The sequence below is a fragment of the Panthera uncia genome, chromosome F2 (genome assembly GCF_023721935.1).
Source record: "Panthera uncia isolate 11264 chromosome F2, Puncia_PCG_1.0, whole genome shotgun sequence".
Taxonomy (NCBI): Eukaryota; Metazoa; Chordata; class Mammalia; order Carnivora; family Felidae; genus Panthera; species Panthera uncia.
This window is the reverse complement of record NC_064812.1, coordinates 33,611,135-33,637,382: the sequence shown is the minus strand read 5'-3', so window position 1 is coordinate 33,637,382 and position 26,248 is coordinate 33,611,135. Positions and strand designations below refer to the sequence as shown.

General features: G+C 33.3%; 1 protein-coding gene across 1 annotated transcript in view; it reads left to right on the top strand.

Moving 5' to 3' along the window:
* The window catches only part of RIMS2 (regulating synaptic membrane exocytosis 2), a 600,787-nt gene that overhangs the window by 299,023 nt on the left and 275,516 nt on the right, over positions 1 to 26,248 (top strand). Inside the window, exons 5-10 of the mRNA XM_049633018.1 lie at positions 7,329 to 7,396; positions 9,211 to 9,330; positions 11,788 to 11,887; positions 12,693 to 12,816; positions 15,011 to 15,057; positions 18,987 to 19,099. Of these exons, the coding sequence (XP_049488975.1) occupies positions 7,329 to 7,396; positions 9,211 to 9,330; positions 11,788 to 11,887; positions 12,693 to 12,816; positions 15,011 to 15,057; positions 18,987 to 19,099 (572 nt within the window). The remainder of the gene's footprint in view (positions 1 to 7,328; positions 7,397 to 9,210; positions 9,331 to 11,787; positions 11,888 to 12,692; positions 12,817 to 15,010; positions 15,058 to 18,986; positions 19,100 to 26,248) is intronic.

The following is a 26,248-nucleotide window of genomic DNA, read 5'->3' as shown; positions in this document are numbered from 1 at the left end:
TTTCTTTCTTTCTTTCTTTCTTTCTTTCTTTCTTTCTTTCTTTCTTTCTTTCTTTCTCTTGTGTTTTGAGTCTCCTTTAATACTGAACATTGTCCTTAGGGGGGAATACACTTATGCCTTATTATCAGTTTTAATGCCTACTTACGAAGAAAAATGACCCTTCAGGAAGGTTTCAGCATTATGTCTCAAAATACAGTTCCTCAAACACTTGTTCCATGAGAAAGGTTAGTGTTTCAATTAAGTTTGTGGAAATTATATGTTATATAATCCTTGTAAAAAAGCATATTGTCATTGCTATCTGAAAAATCCTCCACTCAAGAAATCTTATTTAATTGCATTTGATCCAGCGTTTTCCATATTTATTTGACTAGAGGATCTTTATATCACTCAACCTATTAACATTTTGCAGAATCCGTGTTCCATGTTGGGAAATGCCAACATATATAGCTTGACAAGTTAAAGAGAAGGGTAGAAAATTAGGAAGAGAAATGAGAGGAAAAATAAAAGATTATAGATGAATATTCCCTGTCTATTTTAGAATGGAAGTTGATAATTTCATTCTAATAATGATGAAAATGATAATACCATCAAATTGGGGTAACTTTACAATTTGCAAAGAACTTTCATGACCATTATCATATTTAAACCTCTCAACAATCTGTGATATATCACAGTTAATCTCTTTTTATACAGATGAGGAAATGAGGCCTAATGTATTACTTGACTTGCCCAAGTCATAAATTTAATAAGGAGTGAAACCAATACTTTAACATAGGTTTCATGGCTCTAGCTATAAAACTCTTTCTGTCGCAACATGCTGTTTCCTTAAAGTGTGGTTAAAGTTAAAAATAAGGATGTTGCAGAATATTTTTATATAATACATGATTTAATTGCAAAACCTCTGTTAATCTAAAGTAATGAAAAAAATGACATAAATAGTTAATAAACTCTTTTATTCACTTAAGGACTTAGAAAACATGTAATAAATGGAATATCTGAACTGTTTTCTCTGAGTATTCAATGCACAACACACACATACTCATAAACACACACAGTATTGGATTAGTCTGTATTTTACAGTAGAGGTAAGTGAAGGAGAAAATCTTAGCCTGAAATGTAAGTCTTTGATTACTTTTTTAAATTGGGTTTCATATTTAAATGTGTTTAACTGGCTCTAATAGAATCATTGAATGTCAGAGTTACATAGAGTTTAGTGTGCTTTTTGTGGAACTTCCAACTGAAGCAATGACCTTCTCTACATTATGCTGACAAATGGTACTACAGCCTTTTCTTTGAATTATAAAAAGTTGCAAAGGTAGCACACAGAAACCCCATGTGCCCTTCACCCAGTTTCTTTCAATGATTACATCTTGTATAAGTATAGTACAATATCAAAACCAAGAAATTGACATCAACTTATATAGTTTTATGACATCACATATATGGATTTATAAACCTCTGCTATTATAAAGATACAGAACTACTGTACTGTAACAAAGATCTTTGTTATGCTACCCCTTTATAGTAACATTTTTTTCCTCCCCCTGCTCATCCCTGACCTCTACAAAGCACTGATTTATTTTTCATCTCTATAATTTTATCATTCAAAGAATATTGTGTGAATGAAATTATATGGTATGTAACATTTTGTGACCTTTTTTTTTTCCCCATTCTGCATATTGCCCTTGAGGTCCATCTATGTTGTATGTATCAATAGTTTTTTTATTACTGTAAAAAAGACAATAGTCTTTTTATTACTGACTAATATTCAATGGTATGGATTTGCCACAATTTGGTCATTTGCCTATTGAAAGATATTTTGGTTGTTTCTACTTTTTGGCTACATATTTATCCTTATTACAAATAAAGGTATCCTTTTTAGTGAAATTTCTCTTCATATAAAGAGTTCAGCCTTTTACCATTAAGTACGATCTTAGCAATAGTTTTTTTTTTTTTTTTTTTTTTTTTTTTTGGTCAATGTCCTTTATTTATTTGAGCAAGTTCTCCTCTATTCCTTGTTTTTCGAGAGGTTTTTTTTAATCATGTTTTTTCTGCATCAATGTGATTTTTCTCTTTTAATTTGTGAATCTAACAGGTTGCATTGGTTTTCAATATTCAACCAGGCTTGCCTTCCAGCAGTAAACCCCATTTGGTCAGAGTGCATAATAGTTATTATATATTGCTGAATTGTATTTGCTAATATTTTGTTAAGTGTTTCTCTGTTCATAAGGGATATTGGTCTGCATTTCTTTTGTTGTTTGCCATTTTCTTTTTTGTATTTTGTTCCCTCTGATTTTTGTTTCTGTTTTTTCTTGCCTTCCAATGGATTATTTGAACGTTTTTTTAAGAATTGCATTTTGATTCATCTGTAATGTTTTTTGAGTGTATTTCTTTGCAAAGATTTGTGTGTGTGTGTGTGTGTGTGTGTGTGTGTGTGTGACTGTTCTAATATATATGCACAACTTATCACATCCTACTGGTGTTTACATTTTACTGGAGTGGTGTGTAGAAACCTTACATACTTTAAGTTCCTTTCCCTTTCCCTGTTTCTAATGTAATTTTCTTACATATTTCTTCCATATATGTCAAAAGCACATCAAACAATGTACCTTTTGCTTCAAACACCAAATATAATTTAGAAAGTTCAAGAGGAAAAGGGAAGTCTATTGTATTTACCCATATTTTTGCTTATTATATTCTTTATTCCTTCTCAGTATTTCAGGTTCCTTCTTCTTCTTCTTCTTCTTTTTTTTTTTTGTTTATTTTTGTTTCCAGAACTTTCTTTAGTCATCTTTTAGGTCTGCTGGTAACAAATCCTCTTAGTTTTCTTTTGTCTGAGAATGTCTTTATTTCTCATTCATTTCTGAGACATAATTTACCATATTTAGAATTCAGAGTTGACATTCTTGTATTTCAACAATTAAAAATATTGTTCTATTTTCTTCTGGCCTCCAAGGTTTCTGATCAGAAATCTACTGTCATTCGAATTGTTTTCCCTCTTTAAGTAAGGTGTTGTTTTTCTCTTGCTCCTTGCAAGACCATTTGTCTTTAGTTTTTAGTTTGATTCTGGTAAGTCTTGGTACAGATTTCTTTGTGTATTTCTTGTTTGGGGATTTATGTAGTTTTTTTGAATCAGGCTTAGCTTACACATTTTACAAATTTGGGAATTTTTCAGTCTCTATTTCTTCAAATACTTTTTCCATTTTAGCTTCTTTTTCTTCTTCTGAGACTACAATGACATGAATCATAGACCTTTTGTTATAATCCCTCAAGCCTCTAAAACCTTGCCTATTTTATTTTGTTTATTTTTTGTTTATTTTTTCTATTATCTTTTTTTTTCTATTTTATTTTTTTCTATTTTACTTTCTTATTTTATTTTTTTAGCCTATTTTATGTGTTTTCAAACTGGGTGATTTCTGTGATTCTATTTTCAAGTTAATTGAGTTGTTCCTCTGTTTTCTGTATTCTGTACTTGAGCTTATCCGTTTGCTTTTTAAATTTCAGTTCTAAAATTCCATTAGGTACTTTCTTGTGTCTTCTGTTTCTTGTTCTAGAACTGGAAAGCCCAGCAATATATTTTTGTACTGTTACTGAGGGAAGAATATCTTATTATCTTAGTTCTGTTCTTTGAAGCTATACAAAATAAGAATATTAATTGATAAATATTATTATCTAAATACTAATAGTCCTAGTAGTTTAGGACTATTTCATATATAATTTACGTTGATTACTGTTTGTTTATTTATTTAATTTTTTTAATATATATTTTTGAGAGAGAGTGAGCAAGCAGGGGAGGAGCAGAGAGAGAGGGAGACACAGAATCTGAAGCAGGCTCCAGGCTCTGAGCTGTCAGCACAGAGCCCAACATGGGGCTCGAACCAACGAACTGTGAGATCATGACCTGAGCCAAAGTCCAGCACTTAAGCGACTGAGCCACCCAGGCACTCCTTGATTACCATATTTAATTCTTAAATAGTACTAATTTTTACTCCTTCAACAAATGTTTACTGAGCCTATCATATGACACTTTTTTCTTTTCTTTTCTTTTTTTTTTTTTTTTTTTTTTGGCCAATCAAATATTTTTGCTTTGGTTTCAAATGGTTAAGCAGCTTGTATACTTTATTTACTAAAGAAAGAACTTCATTTGTGCTTTTTTGGCGGGTTGCAGGCCTTGAGAGAAAGAGACATTGTGAGCTGGGTTCTCACACCTTCACATAAACCAGACAAGAATTTTCATTTACGGTTTCCACACTTTATTTAACCCAGTTTGGAGATCTATCAGTGCTTTGTGTCAAGCAGTATTGTATTTTGAAAGGGTTTTCTGGAAAAGAAATACTTTCAGCTCTTTGGGTAGCCATAAAATTATAATTGTTGATTTGTGCCATGGGAAAGATTGGGAAGCCCTTCTCTATTTCATAGATTAAAGAACATTTTTCCCCTATGAAGTGAATTTTGTGTATATTAGATAGCACAATTTTATCATCCTTCACAAATAAACTTTTTTTTAAAAATTTTTTAATATTTTATTTATTTTTGAGACAGAGAGAGAGGCAGAGCATGAGCAGGGGAGGGGCAGAGAGAGAGGGAGGCACAGATTCGGAAGCAGGCTCCAGGCTCTGAGCTGTCAGCACAGAGCCTGACATGGGGCTTGAACTCACCAACTGTGAGATCATGACCTGAGCTGAAGTCGGATGCTCAACCAACTGAGCCACCCAGGCGCCCCCTTCACAAATAAACTTCTTAAGAAAATTATCTCCAGTGGTTCTCATACATTACTGAGATCATCATCACCTGGTAGGTTATTAAGAAACAGATTCCTAGGCCTTATCTACAGAATTCCTGATTAATTAAGTCTTGATTGGTGCCCAAGAATTTGCATTTCTAACAAGTTCCTAGATGATGTTGATAATGCTGTTTAGAGGATTTCACTCTGGGAACTATTCGTCTACACAATTTTTCTACTGCCTCGTCTCCCTTTGATTCTTTAGTTACTTCAACAAATTTTAATTTTCATCATTCTACCCAAAGTGCTTTCTCTAACATCCTTCCCGATCTTCCTGTCGCCAAATCAAATGCACACTTTCCTGTTCCTTATCGACTGTATAGAAACCATTCACCATAGTTGCCTTCTCCTCCTGCTGAGGAAACTCTCTCCTATTTGGTTTGCAGAACTTCATGTCCCTCCCTCCTTTTCTTTCTTGCATGCTCTTTCTCAGCTTCTCTTTCTCTCAAATCAAACTCTAAATGTTAGAATTCAGTCGGGATCCTCTTTATACCTTACTTTCCATTCTGTTCCTAAATGATCTACTTACTCCAATCTGTGTACTAGTAATCATGTACTAATTATGTACATAATTTATGTCTGCAGCTCAGACCCTTCTCTGTTACAACTTAACAAATTGAATTTTTATATGCTCACTTGAATGATTTATGGGTATTTTGAATAATATATCCAAAATCAATTATCATAATAAATTTCAAGATGTATATTTTTACCATTTTAATATCTATGAATCCTATAGTCAATGACATTTTAGATTCTGTGAAATAGAGTAATTCCTTCCTACCCCTTCCTAATAAAAAATGCTTTTTCTCCAGTTTTTTCCATTTCATAGTCTTTCCTTCCATTCAGTTATTATTGCCAGAAACCTGGGAGTTATCCTTGACTCATTAGTGTTTCTTATTTTTTTTTTTTTTACGTAATCTCTACACCCAACATGGGGCTCCAACTCATGCCCCCAACACCAAAGTGTCATGCTCCACTGACTAAGCCAGCCAGGTGCCTCTTTTCAGTCTTTCTGAATACTCTTATATCTAAATCTGAAGCATCTCTCAGTTCCCTCTTCTCCTACCTTATCCATTGCCATCACCTTTGTTTAAGCCGTAATTACCTGCCCAATGGAATATTGCAAATGCCTATTAACTCTTGGTGTCTTTCAACCCAACCTGGAGTTAGTACTTACATTTATCTTTTTAAAATGTAAATCAGTTCATGTCACCATCTTGCTCAAAATCCTTCAGTGAATGGCAGTCATAATCTCTAATAAGCATGAAAAGGCCTCTCTAAGCTGGTTTGTGCTGCCTCACCTCACTTAGCATCTTTTTGGTTCAGACACACTGAAGTTCCAAGTTGCTTCTTCCTAGCATGCTCTTTCTTCAACTTTCCATCTGCCTGTTCCCCTACTTGTCCTTGAGGCCACATACTTCATTTCTCGTTTTAAACATCCCTTCTTCCGAGGTGTTTGCTGAGCCCAAAATCTAAATTAGATCCTATTATACTCTTTCATGGTGTGTTGAGAGTTCTGTCCTTTGCACGTTTTATACTCTCCTGTATGACACTCATGATTTATTTATTGTGTTTATCTCCACTCTGTTCTATGTCTCATCGTTTTACTCCTTATGCTAGAGCTTAGCACAATACATAGCAAATGGAAGGTGTTTAGTAAATATTTTTAAGTAAGAGAAAGTACAACTAGAGCTTAAAAAGATACATGTGCACATATAGACTAAAAATAATTTTTTTTTTTCAAATGTAAGGCAAATGAGAAGCACCTACATTTGGGAAATGGAAAACCTTTCTTAGTTGCCAGTTACATAAGTTGTGTGACAAAATTATTTTAAAAGAAAATTTTACTTTTTATGAGTGCAATTTCTGCAAAAAAGTTGAAAAGTTATTTCGAAGTAATTTTAAATTATTCCTGATATTTAAGTAAAGATTTATTTTATTTTTCCTAATAGAAATTGAGTGACTCTGTTTTGTCATTTTCTTACAAAACTAATCTTTTGTGTAACCAATTCTTCTTTTTTTAAGCCACCCAAAGTTTTTTAGGAGGTTTCAACATTATAAAGAATATCATACTACATTCCAGGAACAATATTTAATTACTTGGCTTTTTGTTGTAGTGGTTATTGGCAAACCACTGTCTAATTTTTAAAATGTTCCTTAATCTTTGCTCATGTCTATAGGCCAGCATGGAAAAAAAAAAAAAAAAATAACCTGAGTAACAGACACAGTGGATAGTTTTTTTCTTTTTTGGAATATATAATTTTTTTCATTTCTATTCCTGTTTATTATTATTAGCCTTTTCTCTTCTTGCAGAACTTTGGCCCTGTAGGATCCATCTAGAGTACATAAACTTTATATTCTGCATTCTATAAATTTTACTCATTTGGAATCTTAGCTTTCTCTTGGTATATATAGCGAGTGCTGCAGACAAAGTTCTTGAAACCAGAGAGGATCACACAGTTAACAATGTTTATAATGTCTTTGTCTGTCCTTTCTTTCGCTGTCTCCTTTACTGCACTCTTTGTCTGTCTGACTCTCACAGGAGACATGGATTACAACTGGTTGGACCATACGTCTTGGCATAGCAGTGAGGCATCCCCAATGTCTTTGGTGAGACATGTGGAGCCTTACTATTTAATTTTCGTTTTTCATTTCACTTTTCCTTTTTGATTTACACCTTTGCATGTTTTCTTTTTTGTATCTTTTTTTTTTTTCTTTTTATCCCACACCTGTAGGGGACAGTCAAAAGGGAAAAAGAAAAACTAGTGAGCAGGCAGTTTTGTCGGACTCTAACACCAGGTCTGAGAGACAAAAGAAAATGATGTACTTTGGTGGCCACTCTTTGGAAGAGGATTTGGAATGGTCTGAGCCTCAGATTAAGGACTCTGGGGTAGATACCTGTAGTAGCACAACCCTTAACGAGGAGCATAGCCATAGTGATAAGGTACTGAGATTGTGGAGCCTGCCTTTTAACCTGCTCATTTGGTCTTCGTTTGCTCTCTGTCACTCATTCAAACAGAACATAATAAAAGGACAGGGCATTTCAAGGGTCAATGTAGCATTTCTTAAGGTGCAGAAAAGAAAAACAAAACCAAAACAAACAAACAAACCAAAATACTTCTCGCTTGTGTTGCTGTTTTTGTTGTTTGACGGCATACCAAAAAATAAGTAAATGAAATAAAAAATTAGGATCAAAGGAATGCTTTGTCTACGGTCGCATGAGAGAACTTTGTGATGTTTTTATAAACCACAAATATGAAGAATTTTTGGATTGGCTTATTTGATTGCTTGCATATGTTTTCCTTGGGATGAAAATTAAATTATTAATAGTTTCAATCCCAGGCAAAAGGGAGATAATTGGGTCTGTTTGCACAGAAAAAGTTGTTTTTCTTTTTTCCCTTTCACTGTCATTTTGCTCTTTTGTTTTATTGTCATAGCATTTTAATGTAGTATTAATTAGTACTAGAACCATTGCCATCTGCTTTGGTATTTATTATTTTTGCTTTTAGTGTAGTGAGACTTTTGAAATCTTTTTACCATATAGATGTGATTGATTGGAACTTGTCTTTTGCCTGCCAAATTCTGCATGAAGATGTGCATGTTACTTTTAGATAACTGTGAAACTGTGATTACACAAATCATTTACTTTGTTATTTGACATATAATTCATAGTGGATGGTGTCATGATTCGTAAAGGGTTTGGTTCTTCCCTGACAAAGAGATAAACTCCTAACATTTTCAAGCTACTTAACAGTGGATACCACTGAGTTAGCCAACAAAGTTAATTTACTAAATGGATCAAAGACCTGAAGGAGTCAATGAACCTACAAAAACTGAGAACTATAAACTAGCCTCACCTTTGAATCAGGCCTGTTTTCTCTCATGCATATTCAACTGAAAAGTTACGGAGGCTTGTGTATCGTTACAGTTTTAACCTAGAAACCTGTTTCAAGGAAGCCCTCATCATAGGTTCAAATTTCATGTTTTAATATAACTTTAGCTTTTAACTTTTACTGTAATTAACTCTTTCAGAGTCTTCCAAAAGCGTTTGAAGATTAAAATATCATTTTTAAATGAGTTTAGCTACATAGAATTTCAATCCATCTTTTTTTGTCTTGTCCATTTTTAATTAATCTTCAGCGCGTGGATAGTTTGCATGTGTTTTCAACATTTCTCAGATTTTATAGAACGATATAACTGCAGTAATGTGTGAGGGCTCTGTAGGAATTTGAAATAATTGTATTTTGAAAAATCTTGACCTTATAAGCATAATGTAGTATGTGCTTTTGATCAATGTTTTGAATACAAACTGGTTTGTGTAATCATAACACTGTGATAATCAGGAGTTCAGAGAGATTGTACAACAAGGGGTCCTTTATCGAAAAAGAACATTAATTTCTTTGTTTGTTGATGCAATATGTCAGCACCCTGTGACGTGGCAGCCATCTAAAGATGGAGATCGTTTAATTGGTCGTATTTTGTTAAATAAGCGTCTAAAAGATGGAAGCGTACCTCGAGATTCAGGAGCAATGCTTGGCTTGAAGGTATGTGATGAAACATATGAGGTTTTGGCTCTCCACTCTTTGTAGATTTATGAGAAAAGCAAAAGGTATAATAACTCTTTCCAACCTATACTTAGTGTTTTTCCCCAATTTTCAAGAATTCCCAAGCATTTGCACTCATTAACCAAAACTTGTGCATGTTCCAAGTAATATTTTTTATCCAGTCAACGTGGAATTTCCTGGTCGATACTAAAAATTTATTGTTAGACCCTCTTTTAGAAGAGTCTTCAAAATACATTCTTTGCTAATGAATTCCCTTTTCCTATTTTTTTAATGCCCTTTCTCTGCCTCTGGAAACTTTTCTTTTGTTGAGCTCAGTAGAGCTCTTCTCTGCTTGCTGGATGGGATGCTGCCCGATTCATGAATTGTTTAGTAAAGCCAATTAGATCTTCAAATTTACTTGGTTGAATTTTGTTTTTTAACAATTGGAATATAATTTTTGTGTAAGGGTAGCACAATGTGTGTGTGGGTTTGTGAGTATGCGTGTGTGTGAGGAAGAGAATACCGTTTAAAGTCTGGAAACTCAAAAATACGTATGCTAAGAGTTTTAATATAAATCTTGATATATATTCGACTATAAAATACCAGATAGTTATTTGGTAAGTAGATCAAATAGAGCTCTGTGGGGTTATTTGTGTGTGTGTGTGTGTGTGTGTGTGTGTGTGTGTGTGTGTGCGCGCGCACGCATGCATCTGTATGACAAATTAAAAACTGAAATGAAAAAAAAAGAGTAAATGGTTGTTAGAACTAAGCAGTTGCCACAGAAGTTGTCCCATAGAATACAGTGAATTATTAGAAAACTTTGGGTATAAGTGGAATTGCCCAACTAACATTTATTGGGTGACTGCCATGGAGTTGACACTCATCTGAGTGTTTTACTTCTATTGTGTTATTTAACACACCAGATGAGAAACAGGCTTAGAGAGGTGTCATAACTTGCCCACGGTCACAAAGATGATGATGAAGGTGGGATTTAAATCCAGATCTGTCCAACGGTGTTAGAACAGTGAAGAGTAGAGGTTAGGAAGTCTTGGCTTGATTCCTGGTTATAGCAGTTATTAGCAACATGACATTGGCCAGCTAACCTTCTCTTAGCCTCAGATTCCTCATCGGTAAAATGGAGATAATAATGCTTATTGAGTTGTTATCATAAGCTTAAATAAAGCACTACACAAGCATTTAGCATAGTGCCAGGCACACTGTACGATTTCAGCAATAATAATAGTGTAGGTGATTATTACTATGGAAGGTTATCAAGCCAAGGAAGTTTAAAAATGGTAACATAAGGATTTTGGCCCATAATACCTATGCATTTAATTTTCAGAATGAAACATAGGAATCTTCAGTTAATATTAACTGAACTGCACCTGGGTGTGAATCATTGCAACTTGGGATTAAATACATGCAATAAGTCAGTGATTTTTAAAATTCAGATATCATTCGCTCAATTTAGAGAAAAAAAATAACTAGTTAATGAAATTAATTACCACTGTTTGCTTAACATGCTATAAAGGTGATACAGTGATTGAATGGTAGTTGATCAGAAGCATTAATTTTTGTAAGAGGCCAGTCTTACAGGTACACATATGACTCCACAGCATTATTGCTGACATTTTTTTTCCTTTTTCTAACAGATATATGTAAATAACAACATAAAAGTAGAAAAAAAATTGGGATGCCAATGGTTTAAAGTTTACATGAATTCAAATGAGATTCAGTACACTTTGTAATTTTCTCAGAAAAAAATCCACCATCATCATATACATTACCAATGTGCCTAAAATATTACTAACTAATGAAATTTTAGATTATCATAACTGTCATCAAAGTAACAAATATTTATATGATCATGATATTTGAAATCTACAACTAGAAATGTTAATATAGGGGCTCCCGGGTAGCTCAGTTGGTTTAGTGTCCAACTCTTGATATCGGCTCAGGTCATGATCTCATGGTTTATGAGATCGAGCCCCATGTCAGGCTCTCGACTGACAGTGTGGGGCCTGCTTTGGATTCTCTCCCTGACTCTCTGCGCACCCCCCTCACACTGTCTCTCTCTCTCTCTCTCTCTCTCTCTCTCTCTCAAAATAAATAAACTTAAAAAAAAGGAAATTTTAATATAACTATATAGTACTGTAATAGAATGTTTTTAGAAATGATAAAAATTATTCTTTAAGACAGAAATTACAAATTATTCAATTTTTTCTAAGGTATGCAATATTTTTTACAAATAATAGATTAAATTGTGAAAATTTTAGAACATGTGAGAATAGTTCACATGTATTTAGTTCCTAATAATAACAGTATATTATTTAAAAATTATTTTTAGAATATTATAGTTTTAAAAGCTACAAATTGTCTAGTTATTTTTTACTTGAATCTGCAACTATGTTCCTTTGAACAGTATGCCTGTTTTAAACACTTTCCTCTTTTAAACAGGTTGTAGGAGGAAAGATGACTGAATCAGGTCGGCTTTGTGCATTTATTACCAAAGTAAAAAAAGGAAGTTTAGCTGATACTGTAGGACATCTTAGACCAGGTAGGTTTCTATCTTTGATTTTTTATATTTAAACTGTTAAACTCAAGTAGTTATAAAAAAGTTATCCTCGTTTGGAAGTGATTTGACCAAAAACAAAGGCTTCTTTAACTTAGATATTTAAACTTTATTCATTAATGGAAAGTATAACTATTGTTTCTGGAGTCACATTAGATAAAAAGATTTTTATATTTACTGATATAATTTTTTTGCTGACGGATACTCTTATTGTGTATCTAGTATTATTTAGCTTCTTGTAAGCCTTAATTTTTCTTTTGAAAAAAATTCCAACAGTTTAGGAAACAAACTTCAGGGATAAATACATATTTCCTAAAATGTGTTACTCCTTATCTCTTTCGTAATGGATACTATTGGAGAGATCCTTGAATGCCTTAGAGAAGATGTGATAAGATGTTAAGTGTTAAGCTTTTTATAAGAAACTTTAGATAAGGTGCTTTGTTGCATATATATTGAAAACCTTAGAATATAATCATAAAGTTTTCAAAGAGGTAACAGAGTTTAATAGTTTCCACAATTAGATAGTTTCTGGAGTTAGACTCCTGTTAAGAAACCACAGAGATAGCTTGTATGTAATTTTATTCCTCAATCCCTTTGTCCTTTTGGGTAAAAATACTAATCATCTCATCATCAAATTTGATGCCAATGCAACGGTTGTCAGTAGGTCTTACTCCATAACGGTGATTGTATTCTATGGAGTTCATTACAGTTTAAGATTGCTTTTGTTTCAAGTGTATTTTATGGGATTAGTTTTTCTTTCTAAGATTATCATTACTGGAATGTACTATAGGTGATGAAGTATTAGAATGGAATGGAAGGTTCTTGCAAGGAGCCACATTTGAAGAAGTATATAACATCATTCTGGAGTCCAAACCTGAACCACAAGTGGAGCTTGTTGTTTCAAGACCTATTGGGTGAGTTGGTCTGTGCACTTTCTACATGTGCCTTATAAAATTGACTACCATTAAACAATCTGTAGTGTGCAAATTACCTGGTTGTTCCATAAAAATTATTGTTTTGAGGACAATGCTTCTTTTCATTTTTATTAAAAAAGTTCACCAAAAATCATGACATCACTTTATCTCATCATGCTAGAATACACAGTTCATTAGAAAAGAAGAAGAAATATTTAGGTGTTTATTATTCTTACTGTCTTAGTGGCTTGACAGATGACCAAAGGCATGGTGGAAGAAGGAGACTTCAGTAACTGTTACTTTTATTTCTTTTTAAGAATTTTATTTAAAAAACTTTTTTTTTCCATTTTTTAAAAATGTTTATTTATTTATTTTGAGAGAGAGAGAGGGAGAGAGAGCACAAGTGGGAGAGGAACAGAGAGAGAGAGAATCCAGAGCAGACTCCACACTGTCAGTGCAGAGCCCAGCACAGAGCTCCGTCTCATGAACTGTGAGATCACGACCTGAACCAAAATCAGGAGTCAGATGCTTGACCTACCGAGCCACCCAGTTGCTCCAGTAACAATTACTTTTTTTTTTTTTTAACGTTTATTTATTTTTGAGACAGAGAGAGACAGAGCATGAACGGGGAGGGTCAGAGAGAGGGAGACACAGAATCTGAAACAGGCTCCAGGCTCTGAGCTGTCCGCACAGAGCTGGACGCGGGGCTTGAACTCACGGACCGCGAGATCATGACCTGAGCCGAAGTCGGCCACTTAACCGACTGAGCCACCCAGGCGCCCCTAACAATTACTTTTAGAAGAAAAGTTTCATGAACTGTGGTCCTCTACATTGTGAAAATGAGGGTCAATGAATTTTCTGTATTTTTTCAAAATGGAGAGTTCAACATAGGAAAGAGGGCCTAAGGGCACACTATTCCTAAACAGAAGGAACAGTGGAAGGAGCAAAATGACATCTTTAAGGAAACAGACCAAAAAAATAATCAAATACCAAAGTACTCCTTGGCTTTTGTAATTTTTACGTATAGATGAAATTAATGGTTTCCAAAAATTGGCAATAAATATCATCCTTTGTGCTTATATTATGAAAATTACTCATTAAATATCAGCAGTGTTTCCCTTACAGAAGCTTATATTCTAAGCCAATGTAAAAGATATACTTGTAGCTAAATAAAAGCAATAAAAATATATATATACACTGACAGCAGCAAATTATTAAATACAAGCTGGGGTTAAGAGTATTCGAGGGTGGAGGCTATAGAAATTATTTTTTGTTGTAGAGCACTAATGCCCCATTTCATTCATTTAGGAAATATTTGAACTATATTATTTTGTACTCTTTTTATGTTGGGGAAAATGACTCTACATTGCTAACTTAGTTTTATTGAAAACTTTTTATTCAATTCAACTTTATTTACTGAAAAAGTTTTATTCACTACTCACATTCAGAGTAGTGAATCTGGCACATGACATTGTATCTATTTTTCATTTTGTCTTTTCATAGTTTTGTGATATGATAAAACTGCAATGTATTAGCTTAGTGTATTAATCGAATCTACTTGTTGGTATTGAAGGATCTTCTAATCATATTTTTGTTTACTATCTTTAATATTCTTTTAGGTACTTTTCTGAATGATCTTAACCTTTAAAATCTACCTCTCCTGGCAAATCTCAAACAAAAACGTGCACATTTTTGGTGTAAATGCAGTTACAATTTTTAAGTCCCAATGAAAACCATGGCTGCATTTTTTCTCAATGGAGTTATTGCACTCCATTTCAGTAAAAATTTCAGTCACAATCTGAATCTTTAAATATTTCTTTTAGTTATATTTTATTTGCATTTCAATGTTACTGAATAAAGAACAGAATGGAATTCAAATATATTTATCATAAAACTTATCTTGAATTCAAAAATTTATTAGAATGGATAATCATGTAGGGAAGCACATAGAAAATAAAGTATGTGTTTTTATAAATCTGCTGTAAATGCATATGACTATTCCTTTTTAAATAATTGGGGTTAGCTCAGAATGTTTTTATTAGCAATAAAGTACCACAGCTTGTTTTTTCTTATTTATGTAATGCACAATTTTGTTCATTTTATACTGTGCTGTTATATGTGGTTGATAACAGTCAAAATAGCAGTTGCTTTAGTTGTTGAAACAATTTCTTGTTTTCTTATTCTATCATTTCAGAGATATCCCTAGAATACCTGATACCACACATGCGCAACTGGAGTCTAGTAAGTTTCATTTATACTAGAAGAAAATAATAATGTCATTCAAGTATTTAATCAATTAACACAACTAAGAAATATAATAATCTTGTTCTGAAATATATAGTCATATATAAATGAAAAAATTTAGCATTATTTCATGTTATGGTGAGATAAAGTACAAAATTCTATAATATTTTAGGAGTTTTTTTTAATCACACTATCTTAAACACTATGTGTTTTTAGATAGCTTTATTAAGGTATACTGCCATAAATTGCACCTAAGTGCACAAGGAGGTAAGTTTTGACATACAGCTGAAACCATCATCACAATAAAAGTAATGAACATACCCATATTTCCTAAAAGAGAGAGCCCTTTCTTCCTCCGTTCCTTCTAATTTTAAAATTTACTACTTTTTTTTTTGGGTGGGGGGCGGCACGCAGGTGAGTGAGGGGCAGAGAGAGAGTGAGAGAGAGAATGAATCCCACAAGGGGTGGAGAGAGAGAGAAGTGGAGCTCACCCGGGGTTCATGTTCACCCAAAGCGGGGCTCGAGCTCACCTGAAGAGGGGCTCAGACTGACGAACTGTGAGATCATGACCTGAGTCGAAGTCAGACACTTAACACCTGAGCCACCCAGGAGCCCTAAAATGTACTATTTTGTAAACTAACTCTCAGTAAGTGAGGGGAATATTTGGGGTAATCTAGTGAATAATATTCTAATTTATATTTTTAGAAATGGGATAGTAATTTCTGACTTAACATCAGGGTGGTAAAGGAACAAGAGACATATAAGTTTAAGTAATGTTAAATTCATAAACGCTTTTTATTACTTGTGTCTGAGTGCTATTTCAGATGTTAAACAAATGCATTTTTTCCAATGAACTGTTTCTTGATTGATTGAGAGTAGAGTAAGGGATATTGTAAAAGAAGAGAGGAATAGGTTTGCCATTTGAAATAAGATGATCAGGATAGACCATACTGAGAAGGGAAGATTGGAGCAAAGATTTGAAAGAGTGGCTCTCTGGGGGAAATGCTTTTCAGGTATGGGGACTGGGTCATGCTATGGCTCTAAGGCAGGAGAGCCTAAGACGCATTTAGGAAAAAGAAGGAGGCCAGTGTTGCTGCACCAGAGTAAACAGGGTGGGGGAGGATGAAGGGTGGGGAGTAATGGCAGCCAAATTGCATAGACTTCATAAGCCTCCCTAAAGACGACTTTGTTTTGGGCTTTTGCTCTGAGGGCAATCAGTAGCTACATAAGTTGGTTTTGAGGAGAGATTTATGTTTTAAAATCTGGCTACTATGTTGGAACTAGTTTAAATGAGTCAAGAGTGAAAGCAGAGAGGGCAGTGAAGGAACTATTTTAATCTTTAGTATCTTATTTGGATACTTAGGTCATTGGAATCTTTAGTATCTTATTTGGTGACTTAGGCATTGGTGGTAGCAATGAAAGTGATGAGAAGTGATCGGATTCTACAATAATTAAGAATATACTATGAGTGCCACCAGGGTGGCTCAGTCGATTAAGCGTCTGACTCTTGATTTTGGCTGAGGTCAGATATCATGGTTCATGAGATTGAGCACCACATGGGGCTCTGCACTGGCAGTGTGGAGCCTGCTTGGGATTCTCATTCTCCCTGTCTCTCTGCTATTGTTAGTTAAGTTTTGGGAGAATCAAAAGTTATTGTGGATTTTTGACTGTGTAGGGGCTAGAGCCCCCAACCCAAGGGTCAACTGTATTAATATAATGGTAATTATTATATATATGATATCATTATCGTTATCATCACTGCTCCCATTTTACTGGATGCCCAGGATTGTGCTTGATGTTGTGTCTACATTATCACATTTATTTCTTACAAAAGTCCTATGAAATATGTACAGTTCTTATTCACTTATGTAACATCACTCAGGTATTGTATGAGCAGGGTGGAACCTTTTATCTTATTATAGCTATTTAAAAAGTCCCTAGTCTATAATTTTAAAATTGTTTCTGAGGAGATAGGGATCCTTTCTCAAATTAAATTAGAATCAATCCTTTATTCTTTAAATGTTGAAGAATAGGTTTCTCCAAGGCCCAATTATTAATCTCTTAGTTCCTCAATAAATCCTTCTCTTCATAATAGTTTTAATTGCCATATGACTCTTAAATTTATATTATCAAAATGATCCGTCATTGCACTGGGTGTTGTATGGAAACCAATTTGACAGTAAATTTCATATATTAAAAAATAAAAAAAAAATTAAAAAAAAAATGATCCGTCATTATTCCTTTATCCTTGGATGTTTAAATAATATGTTAAGTGTCTTCCTCTTACTTGAAGCTTAACATTGTAGAAAACTGAGCTTACTTCTCACCATAAAGCCATCATTCTTTCCACTTCTAAATATTATATAAGGTATCACTGTTACTTCTGATGCCAAGACATAAAGTTTCCCCCTTCATTTTAGACTATACCCTTTTTAGAAGTGTGTTTTATCCACTCATGCCTCCAATTTGGCTGGCACTTTACGGCTTGATTCCTAACACTAATATCTACTCGACATTTGGTCCCATCCCTACATCCAGTTACCTGCTTTACATCTCCCCTTGGATGTCTCAGAGGTATCATGTTAGTTCTAATTAACTTCTCTACCCATTCCTTTTTTTTTTTTTAATGTTTATTTATTATCGAGAGACAGACAGACAGACACAGAGCATGAGCAGGGGAGGGGCCGAGAGATGGAGAGACACAGAATCGGAAGCAGGCTCCAGGCTCTGAGCTGTCAGCACAGAGCCCGACATGGGGTCAAACTCACAAACCGCGAGATCATGACCTGAGCCGAGGTTGGAGGCTTAACCGACTGAGCCACCCAGGCGCCCCTCCACCCATTCCTTAAACACAGGACTTGTCCAGTGTTTTACATCCCAAGAAATATCAGCAGTGTCCTGTTCAGAGAACAAGACACAGACATAAAGGATTTTCTTGATCTCCTGTCTAATTACAAGGCTTGAAATCTTCATGTTTCTCCCTTTATCTCTCATGTCTAATTCGTTTCCGAGTCCTCTTTTGTCTATTTTGTGATATTGCTGGAATTCTTTCTGCCCATCCCATCTTCACAACCTTTCCTATTATTATTTTACTGAATTCCACTTGTTTTGAAGTGTTTTCTCTCTCTCTCAAATCAATTCACACTTTCAATAAGTGGTAAAGTCATCTTCTTCAAATGCAGTTAATGCCTCACTCAGAAGAGAATGAGGCAATAATGATTAATACTCGATTAGTGCCAAAATGTGTAGCCCAGAATTCCAGGCACTTAATCCCCCCACTATCCCCTTAGCTCCATTTTTATTCACTTTCTGAATCGTTCCTTCCCCTCCATAGAAATAAATTCATATATATAACTTCTGAGTACCAAGGCTGTGCTTTCTCTGCTGTAATGTCTCTTGTTTCATAGCCCTTCTCTTCCTTTCTTCCCATCTAATTTACTATATTCTTTTCCAGATATGGTTTTAAAGTGTCACTTCCTGGAAACACTTCATGATTAATATTCTAGTACTTATGTTTTTAGCATTACAAGTTTGCATCGCCTTCAAGTTGCTTTATTGATTTAGGTTTTGATTTTTCCAGAGTTTCTATTTTTAGAAATTTCTTAATATGTTATGATAAGATACGAGTTTAGTATATACATAGCAAAGTAACTAAGTCCTGGCATAGAAGTCGGTCTTTACTATAATTGGCAGAGGAAATGTTTCACTCTTGGTCTTAAGAGAGTCGCTCAGCTGTACTTACACTTCAAAACATAGCTGTAAGTATATTTGGAATATTGTAGCTAAGAAAATGGTCTATATAATGATGTTTTGTGGACATGTTAAATAAATAAATACATAAATAGTTTAAAAGATATGTGGTAAAGATTATTAAATGCTAATGAAGAGTCATCATTATTATTTCTTATGTATAATTGCCATTTCAGGTTCCAGCTCATTCGAATCTCAAAAAATGGATCGCCCTTCTATTTCCGTTACCTCTCCCATGAGTCCCGGCATGTTGAGGGATGTTCCACAGTACTTATCTGGACAACTTTCAGTATGTAATCACTACCTTAATTTCTCTTTTTGGAATACCAAGTATTGTTAACACTTTATGACGATAGCATTTTATAAACCAACTCCTTCTTAAACTATAATATTGCTTTTAACCATCAACTTTCTCATTTTTAGTAATTTCAGTTAATTGAAATTTAAATTACTTAGCATAGTATTTCTTTATTAGAGTTTATTAGGTTTTCTGGAATTTGCAGTCAAATGCTCTACCACTGAGCTATACCCCCTAGGTTTTCTGGAATTTAATGAGAAAATTTGTGATGCTATCTAAAATCTTTTTTACCTTAGTAATTTTATTCTAAAATTCAAGGTTATGATTTTTGCTCAGTGTCTTAAAATGACTATAACTTGTCCTAGACTTTTAAGAGAAATAAAATTGATGTATTGTACAAAGATGGTATATTTAAGATGAAAGTAAATTTTTTACATTCCCTACTTTTTGAGTTTAAGGAAATTTGAATGTCGTAGTAAAGCATTGGGGTATGAATATTGGTCTCAATATAATGGTACTTGAGATGCTTTGGTCAACAGACAAAACTAAATAGATGGTAAAATATTTAATAGATAACTGAGTATACTGTGTGATTACATAGTAAGTGATCCCTAATTTGAACATTTTATAATAAAAATGAAAAATTCAATAAGGCATTATCTGTCTATATTAGAAGAGCCTTGCAAACTTGAGCCTTCAATTATTATGAATTTCTTCAGTTGTCATTCTCTTTTTAAACTATTTAAAATATTAAAATATTGAAATTCATGTTGTTATAGTTTAGAAACATAATGTTGGTGAATTAGTAAACTTGCATAAACTTGCAATGTTATCACTATTAAGAACTATTTAGGTTATCAAAATTCAGATACTGAATTTTGGATAAAAAATGTTACAATTAAAAAATAAATTATTTTTGGGCTGGTGTTTTAAGAGCAATAGAAAAAGCTTCTTGTTTAATCAGCTTTGAAATTTCTTTTTTTGGGGGAGGGGAAGGGAGGTGTTTGATTTTTTTGGTGAAGAATTTTTATTAATTAAAAGATATAGGAAGTATAAGCAGAATTAACAGATTTAAATTATTGAAATAGTTCTTAGACATGTCTGTTCTGGGACTATTTTGATCACAAAGGTGGCAATGACAGAAAAGTTACACAAGAAAGAAGTTGAGATACTTACCAGGAACTTGTAAATGTCTTACAAAAATGAATTTCTTCTCTTTATTATTTTTGTTTACTTTCTCTCATAAACAGAGTGAACCTTTTCATTTGAAGACAGTGGTCTTTTTTTTTTTCAGTTTCCATCATAAGTAGCATCTTTCAACTTATTCTTTTACATATATTGACAGCACAGATGTTGTCATTTGTAGTTACAAATATATGTGTACTTTCACCATTTTAGAAAGTGCTAATAGACATTAACCATTTCTTTTTAATTATTATGGATTCAGTGAAATAGTCCATCTTTAAATAATGCATAGTATGACTGGATGATGCCAGTACATAAATAAATGTGTGTGTGTGTGTGTGTGTGTGTGTGTGTGTGTGTGTGTGTGTGTGGTTGGCTTCAGTTGGTGGAAGAGGGAGCGGAAGTTAGACTTCATAGTAAGTAAGTATTGCTTTGTTACTGACTTTGAAATCCCAGGGCGTATGGAAGTGGGGGGAATATTAAGGAGTGTAGTGCAGGCATTTAGACAAATTTCAAATTCAGCTATTTTTCATCATGGTTCAAAATGAATATAGTAGAAAGGTAAGACTTAAATATTTTAGGGAAACATAAACTTAAAAGTTTTACTTCTAAATATATAATTAATGATTTCAAGTCATAATATTTACATTTATAAATGATGTTAGTTTAAAATCCATGTAATTATAGTTTAAAGTGTGTACATTTTATCATTTTCTTATGACTTGGAAGGGATATGTTCCAGTAAGATGGTGTTAATAAATACTATACATATTTATTGTGGAAAATCTAGAGTGCAGATAAATGCATAAAAAATAAAATCACGTATAACCTGCCACTAAAGTGTAACATTCACATACATATAAATGTTTAAACAAAAGTAATAAATCTGTGTATAATATTTTGAAATCTGCTTTTTTACTGAGTAATATATTGTGCACATTTTTCTTTAAAACTTTTTTCTTTCAAAATTTCTCTTAAAATTATTTTAATAGCTAATATACCATTTTAACTTAATTCTCTATAATGGGACATCTTGCTTGTTCTTAATTTATATTACTATAAACAATGATGCCATGGAAATCCTTCAGTATAACTCTTACGTATTCTGTTAGGTCGAACAAAACATTCTTTTGTCAGGATAACTTTTCAGAAGTAAAATTACAGGAAGAGAAGGAAAGAGAAAAAAATTTGAGATTCTTGAAATCTGTTGCCAAAATTTTCCTCAAAAATGTTTGTATGAAATTAATCTTCAATCATTGACTCAAGAAATATATGTTAAGCTCTGGCCCTGGGTCAGCCTTAATCCCAGTTGCTGGGAATATAACCGTGAACAATCCGATAGACACAGATTTCATCTTCATGAAACTTAATTTTATTTTCATTCTTTGCATGCAGGAAACATAAGCAAGATATCCTTCTGGATATAGTGTTTCCCTTTATATTTAACCCTATTCCTGCCAACTGGAGACCATTTTGGTTTTCTCTAAGATGTAGAGTTTAGGAAAATATGTCCATATATATCACCTTTTGGGAAAATTCCTAGGAAGTCGCAAGGCAACATTACAATCCCTATATCCTTCTATTTATTTTACCTTTGGGCATTTTTATTCTGGTGAGTTTTTACCCATGCCCATAGCTCACAATTTTATGGCATTGCTAATTCTGGAGAACAAAGAAAATTTGTGTGGTATATAAGCTGACCTCCTAATGTATTAGGTCAGTTCGTGGACTGATATTTTCTCAAGTAGAAATATACATATAATTTAAATTGTTGTTTAAACTTTCATTTCAAGGCTGTTGATATTTTTAAAACTTTATGCAGTTTATTTCCTCTCTATGCTTGAATTCTGCTGTTGCTGGTTATTATTCTAGGGCATAAGTATGAAAGTGCCATAAATGTATTTGGTGAGAAAATCATTTTGAGTTCAGGTTTATGACACCTGGACTGTAATGTTAGCCTTGGCTGTGTCAAAACTCTCTTATTTTGATTCTTTTTAAAACTTATGTTCTTCCATAGTTTAATAGTTTGCTTCTTTAGGAGATTACTTTTGTAGTTCTTTCAATTCTTTAAAATTAATAATTAAATGATTAAATCAACCATTTAAAATTAAATTAAAAATCAATAATTTAAATTAGTTGGCTACTTTTTGAAACAGTGTTAAGATAAAATATAGCCTTTGACTCTTTTTAAAAGTGAGAAGCTTAAAATTCTTTCTTTCTATAAGAACACATTGATTCTTACTGATAATAATTTTATTTTACTTCTGGGTCTGTGGTTGCTTTATGTCTACAATGTTTCCCTAAGTTACTTTGTTTTAATATTTTTCTGACTCCATTTTTAGTGATGGGTTTGTAAATATTGTCCATATCCATTTTGTATGCCCATTTAAATGGAGTAAGTAACTGAAGAATAGGTATGTATCTTTCAATATCCTTAGAAACTCTACAGCCTTTTAAAAACTTCCTGTAAATGAAGGTTTATTCCCTTGAGCTTTTATGTTTTGTACCTCATCATCACAACCTTGTTATTCCAGAAGCATTGCATAAAAGGAATGCCCTAAAGATAGTGCAGTGTATGATGCAAAGGGGCACCTAGGTGGCTCAGTCGGCTAAGTGTCCCACTTCGACTCAGGTCATGATCTTGCGGTTCATGAGTTTGAGCCCCGCATCAGGCTCTGTGCTGACAGCTCAGAGCCTGGAGCCTTCTTTGGATTCTGTGTCTCCCTCTCTCTCTGCCCCTCCCCCACTCACGCTGTCTGTCTCTCTCTCTCTCGGAAATAAATAAACATGAAAAAAATGCAAAATAGTGTACAAATTCAATTCTTCATTTGTATGAGGCTGAGTTGTCACAGGTTCATCAGATATTTCCTGTAAAATAAATGAATCAATATGAACCGCAAATTGCAATGCAATACGTAATAGTTCACCATTCATGTATGAAATATCCAGAATCTGTTGAGACAGAAGGCAACTTAGTTGCCAGGAGTTGGGGCATGAGGGGAATGGGAGTTGATTACATTACTTCATAGGTACAAACAGGCACATAGGGTATTCTGGGGTGATGACAAGTTTTCAAACTATAAGAAAGTGGTAGTTGCATTGTATTGTGAATGTACTAAATGCCATTAAATTGTATACCTTAGGATGGTTACTTTTATTATATGTGAATTTCATCTCAATTAAAAACACTAGCAAAACAGAAATATGTTTTTTCCAGCCAAGTTTAATGTGTAAACTTATAGGTAAAGATTAGGTTTAAATTGCCCTAGATTGTAGACAACTGATTTCAGAAACCTGTGAATTGCTTACTTGAGATCATCTTAGAAGATGGAAAATGTTTGCCGTAAAGGACGAATTTATTTTGAAGTGCTGTTCATTGCAAATTAAGCTTTTTTAGTTTATGAAGTAAAACTTACCTGCACAAATCTTCCATTACCTGTTGCTTTGGGTCTAAAACAGGTAGAACAGGTGAGAGGAGAAGGAAAATAAAATCTATTTCCAAATAGAGTATATTGTTAGTTCCTTTGTTCAGCTGGACTCTCTATGCATTTCATCCATCCTTGGCCCATTTGTTAGAGAAGTATTCACCTAGGATCATGCAGACAGATATCAGTAACATACTCCATATCTAAAGATTTCTTTCTTCCTTTGGAAATGTCTCCACACAAAAGGAAGACTGCTTAGATTTGAGACTCCCTTGGTTTTTAGAGAGAGAGAAAGATGACTCATGATTGATGTCTGCTTTTAAGATCTGCTTTCCTTTGGGTTTTAGATTTATGTCTTAAATAGTGTCTATCTGGTGACAAATTAGGCAACAGTCCTCCTAGTACTTATTATCTGTTTCCTTATAGCAATGGAAAGGTCTGAAGCCTTTATTGATAACTCTTTGAATTAGACAGGAGAATGGGAAATGTGAGGAATGGAATGGAATCTTAGGGAAGGAAGAAGAATTGAATCCCTTGAAATCCCTTCCCAAACCCTGATATATGCTTCTGATTTTGTTCCTATTTAGCTATTAGCATGCCTTACTGAAGGCACAAAATTCTGATTATTGTGATGTCTTTTGGTAACTGTTTCCAAATGAAAACAGGATACGCCAGAAGAGAAAGAAAATTTGATTTTATTATAAGAATTTGAAACAATGATTTAATCAGAACTGGGCTTTTTTCCCTCCTCTCCTCTCCTTCCTTTCCCTTCTCTTCCCTTCCCTTCCCTTCCCTTCCCTTCCCTTCCCTTCCCTTCCTTTTCTTGTTTTCTTTTTTAGAACCAGGCTTTATTTTTTTTACCTTTACACTATCTTACTTTTTGTTTGAATATGGGCAAGTATATCCAGCCTTTCTCTATGTCTCCTTATTTCAAATTGGAGATAATAGCACCTACCTTCTAGTTTTGTTGGAGACAATGAACTTGCAATAACCTGCCAGTAGAGGCTTGGAAAAATATAAAGAATTGTATAAATAAAAAGAATTGAGGTATTATCATTAATAAGTGTGATTAGCAATAAACAGTATTACCTTGTATAGTATGTAATAAATGTTTAAAAATGGTGTTTAAATACTAGAACCTGGTATAAATTCTTAAGGTGTGAATCAACTAGTTAGTACAGTGTGTTCCACACGCTTTTATCTTACTGTGTTTATTCTTTTAAGAAATGCTAGAGCCAACTTGGCTAATGTTTTTAAAATTTTTGTTAGATGTGTTTTAGAGAAGTCACACGATTACTTCTACAGATGACTTTTCACTAATAATAATTCTATGGTGCATTTTTATGTAACTTCTTGGACTGGTTTTTTTCTATGTAGAGCGTTTAAGGGTAAACTGAAATTTCTTGACTCCTGGATTATGTTTACACTCATTCTTTCAGAATATACAAGCCCAAAAATGTTATTTTACATTCGCTCTTAATTCCTGTTGTGTTGATTACATTTAAACATCTGATTTTATATAGTTTTTAGATATCTTAGCATTTTGGCAAAATTAACTTGTTACATTGAAGTCCTTAATTCAGATATGTATTGTTATGGAAAAATAATATTTAAGGGGTAGTTTTATGTGTTTGTTTTTACTTTTGGTCTTTTAGTCCCAGCGTGTTGTCCTTTTTGGTTTTGTTTTATTGCTTTTTTCTTTAATTTTGCTTACCAGAGCCAAAGCCTTAGTAGAAGAACAACGCCTTTTGTTCCTAGGGTTCAGGTAAAGGCCCTGTCTGCCTGATAGAAACGAAAGTTGTGTTTTAACCCTTATTTGTATGTTTTTGGAAAATGCGTAGTAGGAAACTTGTTTTGGTATGTTGCTCCAAACCATATTATTGACTTTCAACTCATTTTATAAGCCAGCTTGTAAAATTTCTGCATGGAGATGAAAATACAATTAAAATTTAAAGAGACAATCTCTGTTAGTGATTTTATATGATCCACTGAATGCTAAAACTTGATAGGTTTCAGACTGTACTTGTATATAGAATATTGACAAAACTAGCTAATTTTATGCTGCTGATATTTTTTTTTTATTGCACTAAGTTTCTGTCTCTTTAAATCATTCATTTTATCACTTAACATCTTTCTCTTGCATTTTCCAAGCAACAAATCCTTGAGGAGACTGGCAAATAAATTTGTACCTTATCTAAAATATGAATTTTATGCATTTAATATATAAGGTTCAAGTTTGAAAAGTGTGTTATTTTGAAAGAACAAAATGATGATCTAAATAAAATGTGTTGGGTTTATGTTGTTCACATTTTGTAATTGAAATGGGATTTAATTTTACTGTAACACTTGGTACAAGTTGTTTGCCTCTTTTCATTAGGAAACCCTTACATGGTAAAATAATGACAATATAGTTGTTTTTTTAAGTAGTATTATGCTTTCCTTGCTTTGCTGCATGTTTTTTTTTTGTTGTTGTTGGTTTTGAATAATACTAATTTAGTTTAAATTTGAAAAATTACAGTTCTACTTAATA